Consider the following 14,708-nt stretch of genomic DNA (forward strand, 5'->3'; position numbering starts at 1 on the left):
AAGGGACAAATTCCTCACCCTAGACCTGATTTCTTCTTTGATTCTGGATGTTTTGGTTCTGACGATGAGATAAAGAGCAATCCCTATCTGGAAGCAACCCCCCAACATTCCCTCTACACTAAATACAGGACTAGAACATTAGTTATATATCCATTAGTTATTTTTTGCAGAATCCTTACAGGTATGCAGTGTGTGTGTGTGTGTGTGTGTGTGTGTGTGTGTGTGTGTGTGTAGGGGAGGGGAGCTGATGGCATTGCCCTCCTTCCCCCCTGCTGTCAGTGGCAGTTTCAGCTGCCCTGGCCTCAGTGGTGGGGATAAAGAGCTGACAAAGGCTTGCCATTGTGAATTATGCAATACCCGACTGCTGTTTCAGTAAGACAGGTGTTGCATAAAGTAATGGAACATATCATAATTTTTTTAAAAAATCCAATAAGTGAATCTGAATGGTTGTACAAGTTAATGGGATTATCCACACTCTTTTTGATGTTCTGAGATCAACTTTTCCAGATTTTAACAAATTATGCTGGAAATGTTATATAGCAATTTTCTCAGACTTTTTCAAACTGGCTCCTCATAATAAAGTTAATCAGTAAACTATATAACCTCTGGCCTAGTGTTTCCTTGGCTGGTCTTAGAGGAAGTTTTTATTTTCACTTGTGAGTAAAGTATTGGGAAGTTAAGGAAGTGGGAGAGAGCCATACTGGATGAAGGAACTAGATTTGTCTTTTAAATGGTCAGATTAACAGTCCCTCAAGGTAGGATGCTTTTCTAGCTGACTTGTAGTTTGTGGTTCTAAATACTGTACTAGATAACATTGTTTTTGCTATACATAAATCAGTATCTAGAAACTGACCTTTGTTACCTGAAGCACCCAACATTTTAGAAATTCTACAGCATCTGCTTTGCTTAGAAATATATCAGGTTCAATCCCTGTCATCTCCAGGTAGGAATGGGGGGGGGGGGAGGGGAGACACTTGTCAGATTTCCTAGAGAGCAGCCGTCAGTCATTGTAGATAAGACTGAGATGGGTAGACCAAGAGTCTGACTCTGTATAACTAAGTTTCCCTGCACTGTTGCTTTCAGGAAGCTGATATCTTTATGTCATGTAACGAAACTAACTCACTTGCACAGTGCATTTTGCTTTAGTTTGTTCTGTACTTTCCTTGCCCTGCATGTTATTTCCTCAGATGGGTTATTTTGGTTTCTTTTGCTCTGTTCTTTTGATAGACTACCAGCAGTTTGATAGACTATGCTAGCAGTTCTCCGTGTGGAAAACTTATAAAGCAAAAGTACATACTAGAGAGCTCCTGTAATTAGGTAAAACTAATCTGTGTTGAATTATTATGAATATGCACCCTTGCTTAAGAATGCAAGAAGTCTGTTGTAGGATTGGTTCAGCATTCCTTTAATTAATACCAGGAACTAGCAGCATTTGCTAGCTAGATTTTGGCCTGTGGATCATTTGTAAAGCATACTCTGCCTTTGCCTGACCCTACCATAGAACCTTTTTTTTTTTTTGCTTGTGTGTACAGAGGATGTGTAAGTGGAAAGTATTTATTTCCTGTCAATTTTCCGCTCCATAATTTGTATTTATTTTAAAATATTTATATCCCACATTCTAGAAGGACCCCAAGGTGGCTTTCAGAACAATAAAATCAGATTAAACTGTATGCATTTTTACTTTGTTTTTACTCTTTTTGTAAGTTGCCCGGAGGATACTGTTACTGGGTGTTTTATAAAGAATTGTATCTATGTGTGTGTATGCACTTCTGTAAGCATGGGTTGGTCTAAGTGATCTGAGGTACCTTCCAGTTCTGGCTGCATTCACATTGCATTTTATTCTGTTGATTTCTGCACTATATTTGAGCTTTCACATGATGTACAAGCCACTATGTACTGGAAATCTAGTGGAAGTGTTCGTTTCCTTGTCAGTTGCTTGCTGAAAAAATCTGTTTACAGCCCCATTAGCCCAGAAAATCATGAGAGTAAAATGACAAAATTTGGAATGGCATATAGTGGCCTACAGATCTTTCCTGCCATTTTCATGGGGGAATCATGGAGGAACAGAAGCATGCATGAGCGGAAAGGGTGGGGAAGATACTGAAAGTATAATATTTTTTGTTTATATATCAGAATGCTGTAGCTTTGGCTCCTGGTGAGTCTACACTGGTTGGCTATAACATTAAAAATTCATTATAAAAATGTGACACCAGAGAGCGCTGCAGAGCAGCAATCTGTCGGCAATAGGAAATCGCACTGAGAACTATCTAATGTTTTTAATAGGCTTTAATAGTGTTTTTACAGATCAGTGTAGATCCAGCCTATCTTAAGAATCAGGTGGATAAGCCAAAGTCTTAACAGAACAGAAACCTTTATTATAGCTTAGAACTTGGCTAATTGAGAGAGACATCCAGGAAGTACAAGAAATGGATTGCTTAAAGATACGCTCAGACACCATACGTTTAAAGCACATTCCTACGGAAAGAATAATGGGAATTGTAGTTTCCTCCTACTTAACTACACCCTTAACAGGCTACAGTTTCCAGGATTCCTTTGGGGATGGGATGTGCTTTAAATGTGTGGTGTGTACACAGCCATGGACCCATTCATAGAAGCAGTTTATCTCATTCACATTGACTGAAATTAAATACAGGTTGAGGAGGAAGCAGCAAAAGAATAAAAATAAATTATAATGAACATAATGTGATTTATGGGTTTCTTTTAGGGAATACAGTGGTACCTCGGGTTACATACGCTTCAGGTTACAGATTCAGCTAACCCAGAAATAGTACCTCGGGTTAAGAACTTTGCTTCAGGATGAGAACAGAAATCATGCTCCAGTGGCGCGGCGGCAGCAGGAGGCCCCATTAGCTAAAGTGGTGCTTCAGGTTAAGAACAGTTTCAGGTTAAGAATGGACCTCCAGAACAAATTAAGTACTTAACCCGAGGTACCACTGTAGAGCTGTTGAAGTAAGTTCCTTATAAAAGAAAATTTTCTTTTGTGTTGTTTTCTAGGTTTACTTCCCGAGGCAATGACTTCCCCAGTGCAAGATTCCGATGTGTCACCCTATTCACAGTACAACGCTGTGCACTTTTCTCCAGTGCAGCCTCCCGTTTCTTCGCCACCTTATTACTCCAGCTTTGGCTTCTATCCCCAACAGCCTGAAGAATGGTATTCACCTGTAATGTATGAGTTCAGAAAACTACCCTCTGATAACTTTCCCCTAAAGGAGCCAGACCTCGAGGGAATGCCTGTAGCCAAGAAGACTCGAATGGGTCCTTCAGGGGGGAGAACGAAAGGAGAGGAGTTGTGCGTGGTCTGTGGTGACAAGGCCTCTGGGTACCATTATAATGCCCTGACTTGTGAAGGATGCAAAGGTGGGATGAACAAAATTATTGCAAGTAGAACAATATAGGTTATTTTTGTGTGACCATGTAATTGGCCAAAAGTAGTTTAATTGGTCTAAATAGGAAGTTCTGTTTGCTTTTACAGTGGTACCTCGGGTTACATACACTTCAGGTTACATACGCTTCAGGTTACAGACTCCTCTAACCCAGAAATAGTACCTCAGGTCAAGAACTTTGCTTCAGGATGAGAACAGAAATCGTGCTCCGGCGGCGCAGTGGCAGCGGGAGGCCCCATTAGCTAAAGTGGTGTTTCAGGTTAAGAACAGTTTCAGGTTAAGAACGGACCTCCAGAACGAATTAAGTACTTAACCCGAGGTACCACTGTATTTATCAGAAGAAGAGTTTGTGAATGAAGGCAGGGACTATGTGGTGGAGCCGTTTGTTATTTAGCAAAGGATTAGCAAGCGAGGCAAGGACTGACTGCACATTGAAGTGAATACACCCCATGGCAAGTTAGACATTTTGATCTTGTAATCACTTGGATTTCTAATGCATTCCCTTGCCAATGTTGGTGGAGTTCTTTGCCTGGAATTGGCCGCCCCAATAATGTCAGTGAAGTGAGTGGACTGGCCTGCCCGTTCCTTTGTTCACAGAGATCTATGTGTGTGCAGAGCATCACTGCTTGAGGTAACTCTTAGTAATCTATTAAAAATGGAATTGCATGTGACACAGTATTCCTAACTGAGAGACAAATTTGCACATGGTTCCTAGGAGATTTAGGGGAGCCTTGCTTAATAAACCAGATGATAAAGTATATTGGTTAGCAGGACTTTTTTCAGTGGGATATCTTATAAACTTCTAGTGGGATACCATTACGTATCTGAAATAAATTGGTGTATAAATGCTAATTGCACTTGCATCACCAAATGTTTTCAGTAAGACAGATATTCTGTGGGCTTTGTATTTTATTTCTCACCTCAATAGAATGTAAGATACCTCTTTATCCAATCAACTCTTAATAAAATCAACCTGTTTGCTGCTAATAATAATGTCTGCAGGTACCATTTTTGCATTGATGATGAATTTTTGATAAAACATGGATTTTAAAAATCTCTTTAAGATAAAAAAGCAGATTATGATTTATTTTAAAAGTAGGAAAATGTTTTCAACATGCACCGAAGAACTCAGCTTTAAAATCTAACCTTTCCCTTCCTTAATCTCCGTATGGAAATGTACTAAACTCTAGGGAATTATGAAACAGCAACTATGTGGCTCTGAGTGAAAGCACCACATAATTTGCATTTCAAAAGTGGTCAGTGTCAGTCAAATATATTTCAATGGAGACTGTACACAAGACATTTTAGATGCAACGTCAAATGGACAGTGAAGTGCAAGGTTTTTTTTTTGTTTCTTTTTAAATAAAAGAAGCAGTTTTATTATTCTGCAATAAAAATGGTGGCTGGTTACTGAGAGGCATGTCTAAGCTGGGAATTATAAACTAGATACACTTTAGAGGTGGTATATTTCTGTTTTACAAAGGAGTGATATCCAGTGTTGTATGAGTGGGCTTCTTATGCAACAGGACTTCCCCTTGTCCCCCCACCCAACTGCTCTGGAAAGTCCCCCAACCATTGGGGACACATGGTGTGTGTGTATGAAAAGGATGGAGAGGAAACTGAAATCCTTTTGTGCACACAGAAGACAATGCACTTCCAATAGTAGGATGCTGGGGCCAAGTGACTTCATCCTGCCCTGCTTTTTGGAAGCACCAAATTGCCTACTTGGGAGTAAGAGCACTGAACTTACTGATCCCTTTTATAAACGCATTCCAGATTTCTAGGCTTTTACATATATTTCTGTTGCACACACATCATGATCCAGGCCTCCAGGTACTTGGATAATGGGAATATAAGATCGGCTACATCTCTTTATCATAAGGGACAGAAATAAATATCCATTAAAGCAGAACATATGTTCTACTGGGTTAAAAGGTATTTGCGTTACTGAAGAGTTGATACTAATAAATTCATTCTTTCAAAACAGAAACTAGTTTCATATTTTTGATTTGAATTAATTTTATAATGAAATGATTTTAGAATGTTGTATTATTTTATTGTTGTTAGCCGCCCTGAGCACGGCTTCGGCTGGGGAGGGTGGGATATAAATAAAAATTTATTATTATTATTATTATTATTATTATTATTATTTTGAGATCTTATTTTGCATGTTTCGTTCTTTCTCTAGGCTTCTTCAGAAGAAGTATCACCAAAAATGCTATATACAAGTGCAAAAATGGAGGGAACTGTGAGATGGACATGTATATGAGGAGAAAGTGTCAGAAGTGCCGTCTTCAGAAGTGCAAGGAAGTAGGAATGCTGGCGGAGTGTATGTATAAATATATTTGCATTGCATAATCAATGTCCATTGATTCAATTGTGTCTCCTCTGAGTGTGAGTAAGCCTGGGCCTCACCCTGTGTAGTTTGCACTCACATTTTGTAGGAGCTGTGGAAAGGGTAGTAAAACCCAAGATAGTCTTCAGGTTATGGTTGCATAGGTGCTCAAGGTGCTCTCTCTCAGGGACCTCAAAGAGTGCAATAAAAACAATTTGGCAAACTGGGAAAACAAAATCTATGTGATTTATTTAGTGAAGTGAACAATTCCATTCAGTCTTTTCTAAAAATGGGACAGTTGAACATAAGCCCAAGTCAGATCATTGGCCCATTTAACTCAGCACTGCTGACCCTGGATGACAGCAGTGCTCCAGGATTTCAGACTTCCCTACCTGCAGACGCCAGGTGCTCTACTGGTGAGCTACAGTCTCTCTTCAAAGGGGACTGCATATATGAGAAGTAAAACTGAGTAATATGGTAGCAATATCTAAATAATATAGAAAACAGTGACAGAAGCCAGCATTTATTGAGGAGCATATCACAGAAGCTTCCTTAAGTGAGCATAGCACATCATGAGGCCAGAAAAGGGACATAGGTACTGACAGCTGCACTTAAGGAAAATGGATAATATAATGGGAAATAGCAGGAATGGCTGAAATACCTTGAACTGTAGTCAACTTCTTGGCATCCGTCTGTCTCAGGGGACAGTGGAGGAGTGTACCTTCAGGGGTGAAGTCAAACTGTTGGAAGGTTGCAGCACCTGCTGTGGCTGTAGAGACTGATGTGAGAGAGACATGTTTTGTTGCAGTCAACTGCTTTTGGAGCAAAAGGGGCACCCTGGTCTTTATTTTCCTGTTTTTTGGGACTTACATCTGCACCACCACCATCATATATTACTTATACCCAGCCCATCTGGCTGAGTTTCCCCAGCCACTCTGGGCGTCTTCCAACAGGAGATTAAAAATACATTAAAACATCAGTCATTAAAAAACCTCCCTAAACAGGGCTGCCTTCAGATGTCTTCTAAACATCAGATAGTTGTTTATTCCTTTGACATCTGATGAGAGGGCATTCCACAGGGTGGGAGCCACTACCTAGAAGGCCGTGTGCTTAGTTCCCTGTAACTTTGCTTCTTGAAGTGAGGGAACCGCCAGAAGGCCCTCGGTGCTGGACCTCAGTGTTTGTTAAGGACTGGCTAATTTGATAATCTCACTGGAAGCCTCCAGTAAAGGGATCCTCAGTTCTCAGTAAATATCTCTTCAAAACTCAACAATGCACAAGAGACTGTTTTCTCTTCCTGATCAGTTCCTATTTGCACTCCCTGAGCCTTTCCTACATTGGTTGTGCCCCGTTCAACATGCTAACATTTTACTGAATGCCAAGATTGGACACCTAGCCTCCCATCTGTTCTCAACAGAAGTGGTGTTCAAAGAGTCTCTTTGTGAGTGAGCATGGTGGTGGCTGATGTAGGTGGATTTTTTTTCTGATTGGGTGGGGCATGGCAGCACCATGTTGCGCTCCTGGCTTTTTCTTTTCTTCTAGATGCGGCAGTCATTTTGTATTCTGCCACATTCCTACAGCAGCCATTCTCTGACGGCTGCCCATTGCACTTTCTGAAAATTCTGAATGTGCCCATTGGTCCAAAAATGTTGGCAGCACCTGCTCTAATAAATGCTTTGGGCTTTGTTAAGTTTCTGCAATATAGAAATGCTGACATTTAAGCATTTTCATGATCCAAATAGGTGCCCCCCCCCAAGTGCTGTTTGCTCCTTGGTAGAGTAGATGGGATGAGGAGGAGGAATATGGAGACAAGTAGTCCTCTAGCTGTAACTCAGCAAAGGAGAAAGAAATTGGATGTGCAGTTGCAGATCTCCCACATAATATGTAGTTTGGTCCTTTAAACCCTCCATATTAGTTTGGCATGAGAGCTATAGCTATATTTCACTTAAAACTTCACAATGTTGCCTTTTGTAAAAATGCAAGGATGGGATTAAGGCTGCATTTTGTGTTCCCTATTGATAGCTCCAATCATCTTGGCACAACTGTAGTGCCAAACCAATTTAGGTTCCTACAGGAAATTAATCTACTCTGAGTTTTTAATATACTTCTATCCTCCAATCTGATCATGAGATGCTATATTAACTGTTAGGCTTTGTGGAAAACAACAGCCTCTGTCAGCGTTTGGAATTCATGCAAGAATTATAATATAATTAATCTTCCATTCTGCAAATTTAACAAACCACAGAGATCTTGAGAGATGCCCTATTTCCACCCAATGCATAAAACACACAAACAAAAGTGCTGCCAATGTGATAGGAACACTTAGTGAATCTGTAGGTGTTGCATAAAAATAACCCCCCCCCCCCCAGTGCTGAATCCAGAACCAGCTTTATCTGTTTTAGAGAGATGGAGCTGGGAGGGAGGACTACCATATTGTCCTGATGACTAATAATAGAATAAACTGGGAAAAATGGGCCATTGTAAACAATACGGACCAAGGATACTGGAAATGGAAACTTTAAAAGCAGCTGATCGTTTTCTCAGATTGTCTTGTGTGAAACAAAGACCAACAATAGGTGCTGCCACCTGAATCATCCTCTGCAATGGAAACCTGTACTTCGTTACGACGAGGCTCATATAACTCATAACTTAAACATAAGCATCTTCTTGTGAAGTACAGCAATGAGGACATTTTGCAAACTGCTTGCCTAACAACCCTGAAATAAGGAGTGGTAGTAGATATATATTTAATTCAAGGTCTGCCAGAGTGTTTAATCTTTAAATTCCTATTTGTCAATTGACTTCAAGTGAAATGTTTTATTTGAAATTAACATCACCTTGGACTTTGCTTCATTGACTCAGACTACAGTCCTGCAGTTATCCCTGCGCAATTTTGCTATATTGCAAAAAGTGAGAGAGATGAAGTAATCTTAGCAATGTTTATGGTTTTACTTGTGTGCTCCTGATTAGTCATGTATCACAGACAACTCAATGTATAATAATGTCATTCTATGTATGTAAAATACAGTTTTTCACCCAAAGCTGTATACGTAATTCAAAGAAGCAGAATTTGAAAACGATCTTCTCTCAAATCCACTTTGCACACTACAGAAGGAATGGGGAACCTACATCTCTCCATATATTGTTGGACTCCAACTCCCATCTGGAGAGCTGCAGTTTCTCTATCCGTGCATTACAGAAAATACAAGATTGTCTTAGAAGGCCTTCTCTTAGTAACCTTACCTGTGGAGGCCAGGAAGGTGGCTCTGGGAGAGACTCCCCTTGCTCCTGTAGCCCAATTATGGTTTTGAAGTGAGATCCTCTTGACAACTTTATTGCTATCCTTTAGGCACTACACAAAATCTGTTGGGCTTTTGGTGGGTAAAATGGGTTTGCTTCTGTCTTAGGTGTTTTCTTAACTGCTATTATTATTGTTGTTGTTATTTACATATGATTTTTGTCCACTGTTTTATATATTTTATTAAACAGCCATAAATGGCACCTATATGGTAGCATACACATTTTAATATAACAAATAAGAGTTTGTTCACCATGTGTTACTATGTGTCACTATAGTATGTGGAAGGAGGAAGATGCACATCAAACAAACAAACCCGCATAAACACAATGTGCTGAGGTTCCAGTGTTTGCGTGTGGCATGTGTTTTGAGATATAACTTGCTTCTAAAACATTCCAATGTTTTATCTAAACCATTCCAGAGGCATGTGATAGACATATAGGAACAGCTTGGACCGGTTAAAGATTGTGAAAAACTCCACACATCACACAGCCAGTAGTGAAACGATGAAAGTCAATGCCAAATCTAGCGCTTGCGTCATTATCATAAATACTATTTTGCTCCTTCAAGATATTTTAATCCTTTAAATTTCCTCTTCTTTCAGTGATAGAGGAAGCTTGCTTTCTATGGTGCATAACTTTATAATATACAGGATATTAAAAGCATTCACCACTGAATTAGGTATTTTCATTGATATCTTCCTTAACAATATCTAGTCACTGAAAGAGGCTATTTTCCTGTTCTCTAGCCTCAAAAGTAGGGAACTAAGGTGACTCTGTTTTTTAAAAAAACTACTTTAATTTAAATTGTTATGATGATTCTGCCTTTGGATTAATATTTGCCTGCTTCTGTGTAGTGGTAGGATGTCATCTGAAGTTAAGGTAGATCTTATTAACACAATGTAGCAAAAGATGAAATATTCCATATTAAGGAAACCATAGCCTTTCTTACCATTTATTATTTCTGAACAGTAAAAAACATATTGCCATATATTAACTGTGTCTGTGGATGTTCCCTTATCCAGTCTGTGGGGATAGCCAACCTTGACTCACATGATCATCTGGGTATATAATGCATGGATGACTTACTGTTGTGCTAGTAAAAAGATACTTTTCATGCAGCTTCACTACAGTAGTGAGTTGTGTCCAATGTTATTTTTATGGAAGGCTCTTTCATACAAAAGAATCTTCCATGAATGGAAAGGGAGGAGGGAGGGAGTTTCTGGGCATCATCACTTGCTCTGCAACCTCCTTAGCCGATCAAAAGACTGTGGAGACCTTCTGTGGCAATTTGAGAGGCTGTGTGTTTTATTCTTTGAGTCTGAATGCCAATATTTTTAAGTAAGTAGAGTAGATACGAAGTGATTATTTCAGCTGAAACAATTACCAACCAGAAGAAAGGTTGGTAAACAGTGTTAGTTCCCTACGTGAAATGCAGATTATCTCCTTCTACTCCTACCAAATTTTTGTGTTCTATTAATACGAAAGAGATAGAGAGAGCACCACATATACACATATACCGCTGTTCATAAACAATCAGAGTAGTTTACAACAATTGTACATAAAAACAATACAATAAAAACCGTATTAAAAAGTTAAAATTAGAAACCAGCTAACTATTAGGAAAATATGTATTCTTAATTTCCTGCAGAGCCAGATGGAATGGGAAAGTTTTCAGAAGGCTTTTAAAAGTTGAAGCAGAAGACGCCTGCTAATTTGTAGAGTATGAACATGGGCCAATTACACTAAAGGCTTGATTTCATGTTGTTTTCAAATGAGCCTCGCCAACTTGGGTAACAACTAAGAACACTTCTGCAAATGATCTCAGCGATTGAGCTGGAATCTAAGAGTTCAGGCAGTCTCTGAGGTACCTTCGCAAATGTAGAACTTAAACCATAGTTCCCGTTTTTAATCCAATCAAAAATGGTCCCCTACAGATATTGCTCCTCATCCTCATATTTAATCTGTACCTAGGAGTGTTGAAAGACAGTTCACTATACATACACTGTTTAATGCTTTAATTTATTTAGGCAATTTTAAATATTACCCTTTAAAAAAATCTCATAAAATAAAAAACTAAAATGCAATCAACACTAGAACAAAAGAACAAAACACTGATTGAAACAGTAGACTGAGATACAAAGGGCAGGGAGAATAAAAATGTCATTAGAAGGCTAGTTACAGGTGTCACCAGATAGGCCTCTCTGGAAAGGCATCCCACAAGCTAGAACAATCAAAAGTACCATTTGCCTGATCATCTCCTGCCTTATTTCTAATAGCAGGGAAGAAACGCATGTAGCTTCCAGGCAGATTGATAGGCATTCCTTTCAGTACTTGGAATCTAAGCTGTTTAGGGCTTTAAAAGGTCAGCATTTGCAGCTTGAATTGGTCTCAGAATTAAACTGACAGCAAATGAAGTTATATTAATACCACCGAGGTATGTTCCCAGCAAGTTGTTTCATTTAAAAGCCTTGCATACCGTATGTCTTTTGTATTAGTGGCGATGTCTTAACTGTCTTGAAGGGCAGTCCTGTGAACAACACATCTCAGTTGTCTAAGAGGTGACCAGAGCATGGGTAGCTAGACTATCACTATCTAGGAGAGGTTGTATGTAGTTGTAATGCAAGCCTGAGCTAGTAAAATGAATGAATGCTCAAAGAATACATTAAACACATGTGGACCAATGTTTATGTGTAATGTGGCTCATACACATGCCAAAATGTCTGATGTATATATTCTTTATGCACAACGTTTCAGGTTTGTTAACAGAAATACAGTGCAAGTCGAAACGGCTTAGGAAGAATATATCACAGCCTGTAGATCAGACAACTGGTGAAGGTACTGAGGGACCTGACCTGAAGCAAATGTCAACTACAACCAAACTCTACAAGGTAATAAAATTATTGTAACATATTGTTGTGTAGTTGGCTACAACTAATAAGCATAGAAGATTGCATGAGAATAATTACCTATTAGTAACTTCCTGATTTTTTTATAGATCAGTCACTGAGTTTGTTAATTATTCATGCAGATAGTTAAATATGCTATTTGACATTAAAGATGTTTGGTCTCTGTGTTCAGCCTTAAAGATCACACTGGAGAAGCATTGCAAGATGTACTGCTGTGGCTTATTTTCATACTTTGTAAAGTGCATTACTTGCATTTAATTTGCGTGATTGTGCCCCAAAAGCCTTGTTAATGGTCAGATGTTCTTTAAGTATGTTCCATCAGTTTCATGTTGTGGTTTGTGATTGTCCTAAACCACTGCCATCCCAGAGAGGTGACAGCTCAGGCAAGAGGACAGCGAGTCAGCTGGTTAGCTGGATCAGGGAAGTTTCAGTCTACAGTTCTACAGTTCTCATAAATCTGTTGGTCAGAGGTTGGCTACCTCAGCAACTACCAGGGTTTTATAGCCTGGCCAAGAGAATATTTCTGCAAGCTCTAGTGCTGTATCTTTAGGGAACATGTATAGTTTTTCAGTTCCTGACTTCTTCTCAGGAGTATAATTCAGTGACCTACCTGATTGGGGAACATTTTCCAGGGCCTTCCTGCTTAACCTCTCAGAGTTTGTGGGCAGTGGTACTTCTCGAAGTTTTAGTGCAAGGGATTCAGGGTCCAAGGTAGAGGGTCCTGCTTTAGAAGGATGGGAAGTGGGTCTGACTCCTTCTCTGAGCTTCTGCTGCTGGAGACACCGGTCTCATTTGAGGGCCATGACAGTGATGTAGCAGTAGGTGTGGTCCATCTGAAGTATTCATTTATTGGTGGAAGGTGTCTTACTATGGCTATAATGGGATCCCCGTCCCCTATATCATTGAATAGAATATCTAGTGCTGGTTTTGGAAAGACAATTGTCATCTCAAGTGTATGAATCCCCTGAAAAATGCATCTGTATCATATTCAGGTTTACATGCATATATAATTTAAGAATGCAATTACATGCATATATAATTTAGGAATAGCTGCTTCTGTTCTTGGCACCAAACGGCTCAAATCTGTACAGTACAGTTAAAATATGAGGCAGGGAATCTTATCCAGCTACTGATGCTTATGGTTTCTTATTGCCAGTATAGGAGAAAGTAGAACTAACCCCAGAACAGCAGAATCTTCTTCACTATATCATGGATTCATATAATAAACAGCGAATCCCTCCCGAAGTGTCTAAAAAGCTTGTAAGTATCCCATTTAATACAATAGATACGTAAGCATTTCAGAATCCAATAATTGCTTGAAGCATTTCCAGTTTAAATTCTAGCAATTCTAGAAATCGTCTCCCCTTGTAAAATAGTAAGGATTAATAGATTTTGGGCACAAACCTGCTTTCCAAATACAGAGCGCCGAGTGTGGAAGTTCTGTATGCAGGTAAACAAATGCATGCAGGTAGGAGAAGAAAAGAAGGGCCACTTCATCTCTCTCACTTCCCCACTTCCTTTCACCTCCCATTCAGCAAATGCAGCCTAATGGTGATGGCAGCATACAGAGGCCGCTGCCATTGAACAGCAAATACAGGACAAGTAGGGAGGAGAAAGGAATAGGTCAACCTAATCTGCTCTTTTCCCTAGCTCCCCCTTCATGGTTTTCACTTCTCCTCTGGATTCAAGGGTGTTTCGGGCTCCACCACGTTCAGCCTCTTTTGCTTCTTTCCCTACGTGGCCCTGAGTTGTTACATGAGTTTACAGGAGGTGCATTTGCTCTACGTAGTATGGTGTGGAAAGAGCCACCACACTCCACCCACAGAAAGAAAGACTGCTATTCTTCTTCACCTTGCGCAGCAATACTTGACCTCCAGCTCCTTTAAAAAGAACTTTAAAAAACCACTTGTTAAATGCTGTCAGTCCAGCATAATCAGTTTTTTCAACCTTTCATAACCCATATTATCTTGAGTCATTCAGTTGAAAGGAGCCACCCAATTCTAAAGTCTTTTTATGCACCATATCACAAATAAAGCTGACTATTACTACTGATATGATTACTAGTATTATTATTAATAACAACACAATTCCATTTTAATGCTCAGTTGCAAGAGGAATTCAGCGCTGAAGAAAATTTTCTTATCTTAACGGAAATGGCCACCAGTCACGTACAGGTCCTTGTGGAATTCACCAAAAGATTACCAGGTATAATATGTTAAATACATTTGGCCTAACACTTCCTCTCTGTGTTTTGGTTAGACAGCTTCACTGCTGTATGTCTGTGTTGGTGTACTTGTTTTATTCACACCGAAAAAGGGGGGAGGGAACTACCTCCAAACTTAATCAAAAACTGGAAACTATCCTCAAAATTTAGAAACTTGAGCAGTTTAAGATCAAATGCCCTATCAACATTAATTCCATTTTACCATAAATTCACCATCAACATACATTGCACTACTCCTTTGCAATGTACATGAGCACAGGTATTTGCCCCAGCAATGTACAGTCTATTTTTTGTTTCTCCCTTGTTGACAAATAGTTTTGTGATATCCTTCAACTTGTTTGTGCCCATAAACCTCAAAAGCCAGCTTTGCTAGATTCCTATTGTTAAGTCACCATTTCCCACCATTTGGTTCCATATGGATCTCTCAGTACAAGTGGACTGGATAGGTATTGGTACTCTCTCATTTGCCACAGTGTTCTTCAGGCTTGAGTCCCCAGATGTTGTTGGACTACAACTTCCATCATCACTGACCTTTGGAT

At 39.5% G+C, this 14,708-nt stretch overlaps 1 protein-coding gene across 8 annotated transcripts in view; it reads left to right on the forward strand.

The window, feature by feature from the left end:
* The window catches only part of NR1H4 (nuclear receptor subfamily 1 group H member 4), a 33,404-nt gene that overhangs the window by 6,628 nt on the left and 12,068 nt on the right, over positions 1–14,708 (forward strand). For 5 of the 8 annotated variants that reach the window (XM_083574217.1, XM_083574220.1, XM_083574221.1 and 2 more), the window contains 5 exons: positions 3,016–3,378; positions 5,593–5,733; positions 11,794–11,927; positions 13,107–13,205; positions 14,051–14,150. In XM_083574217.1, the coding sequence (XP_083430343.1) occupies positions 3,016–3,378; positions 5,593–5,733; positions 11,794–11,927; positions 13,107–13,205; positions 14,051–14,150 (837 nt within the window). Of the gene's footprint in view, positions 1–660; positions 756–2,026; positions 2,089–3,015; positions 3,379–5,592; positions 5,734–11,793; positions 11,928–13,106; positions 13,206–14,050; positions 14,151–14,708 lie in introns of those variants that run through there. The other 3 variants (XM_083574223.1, XM_083574222.1, XM_083574224.1) reach the window with 3 other exon arrangements.

The sequence above is a fragment of the Podarcis filfolensis genome, assembly GCF_964270895.1.
Source record: "Podarcis filfolensis genome assembly, chromosome: 10".
NCBI classification, from domain to species: Eukaryota; Metazoa; Chordata; class Lepidosauria; order Squamata; family Lacertidae; genus Podarcis; species Podarcis filfolensis.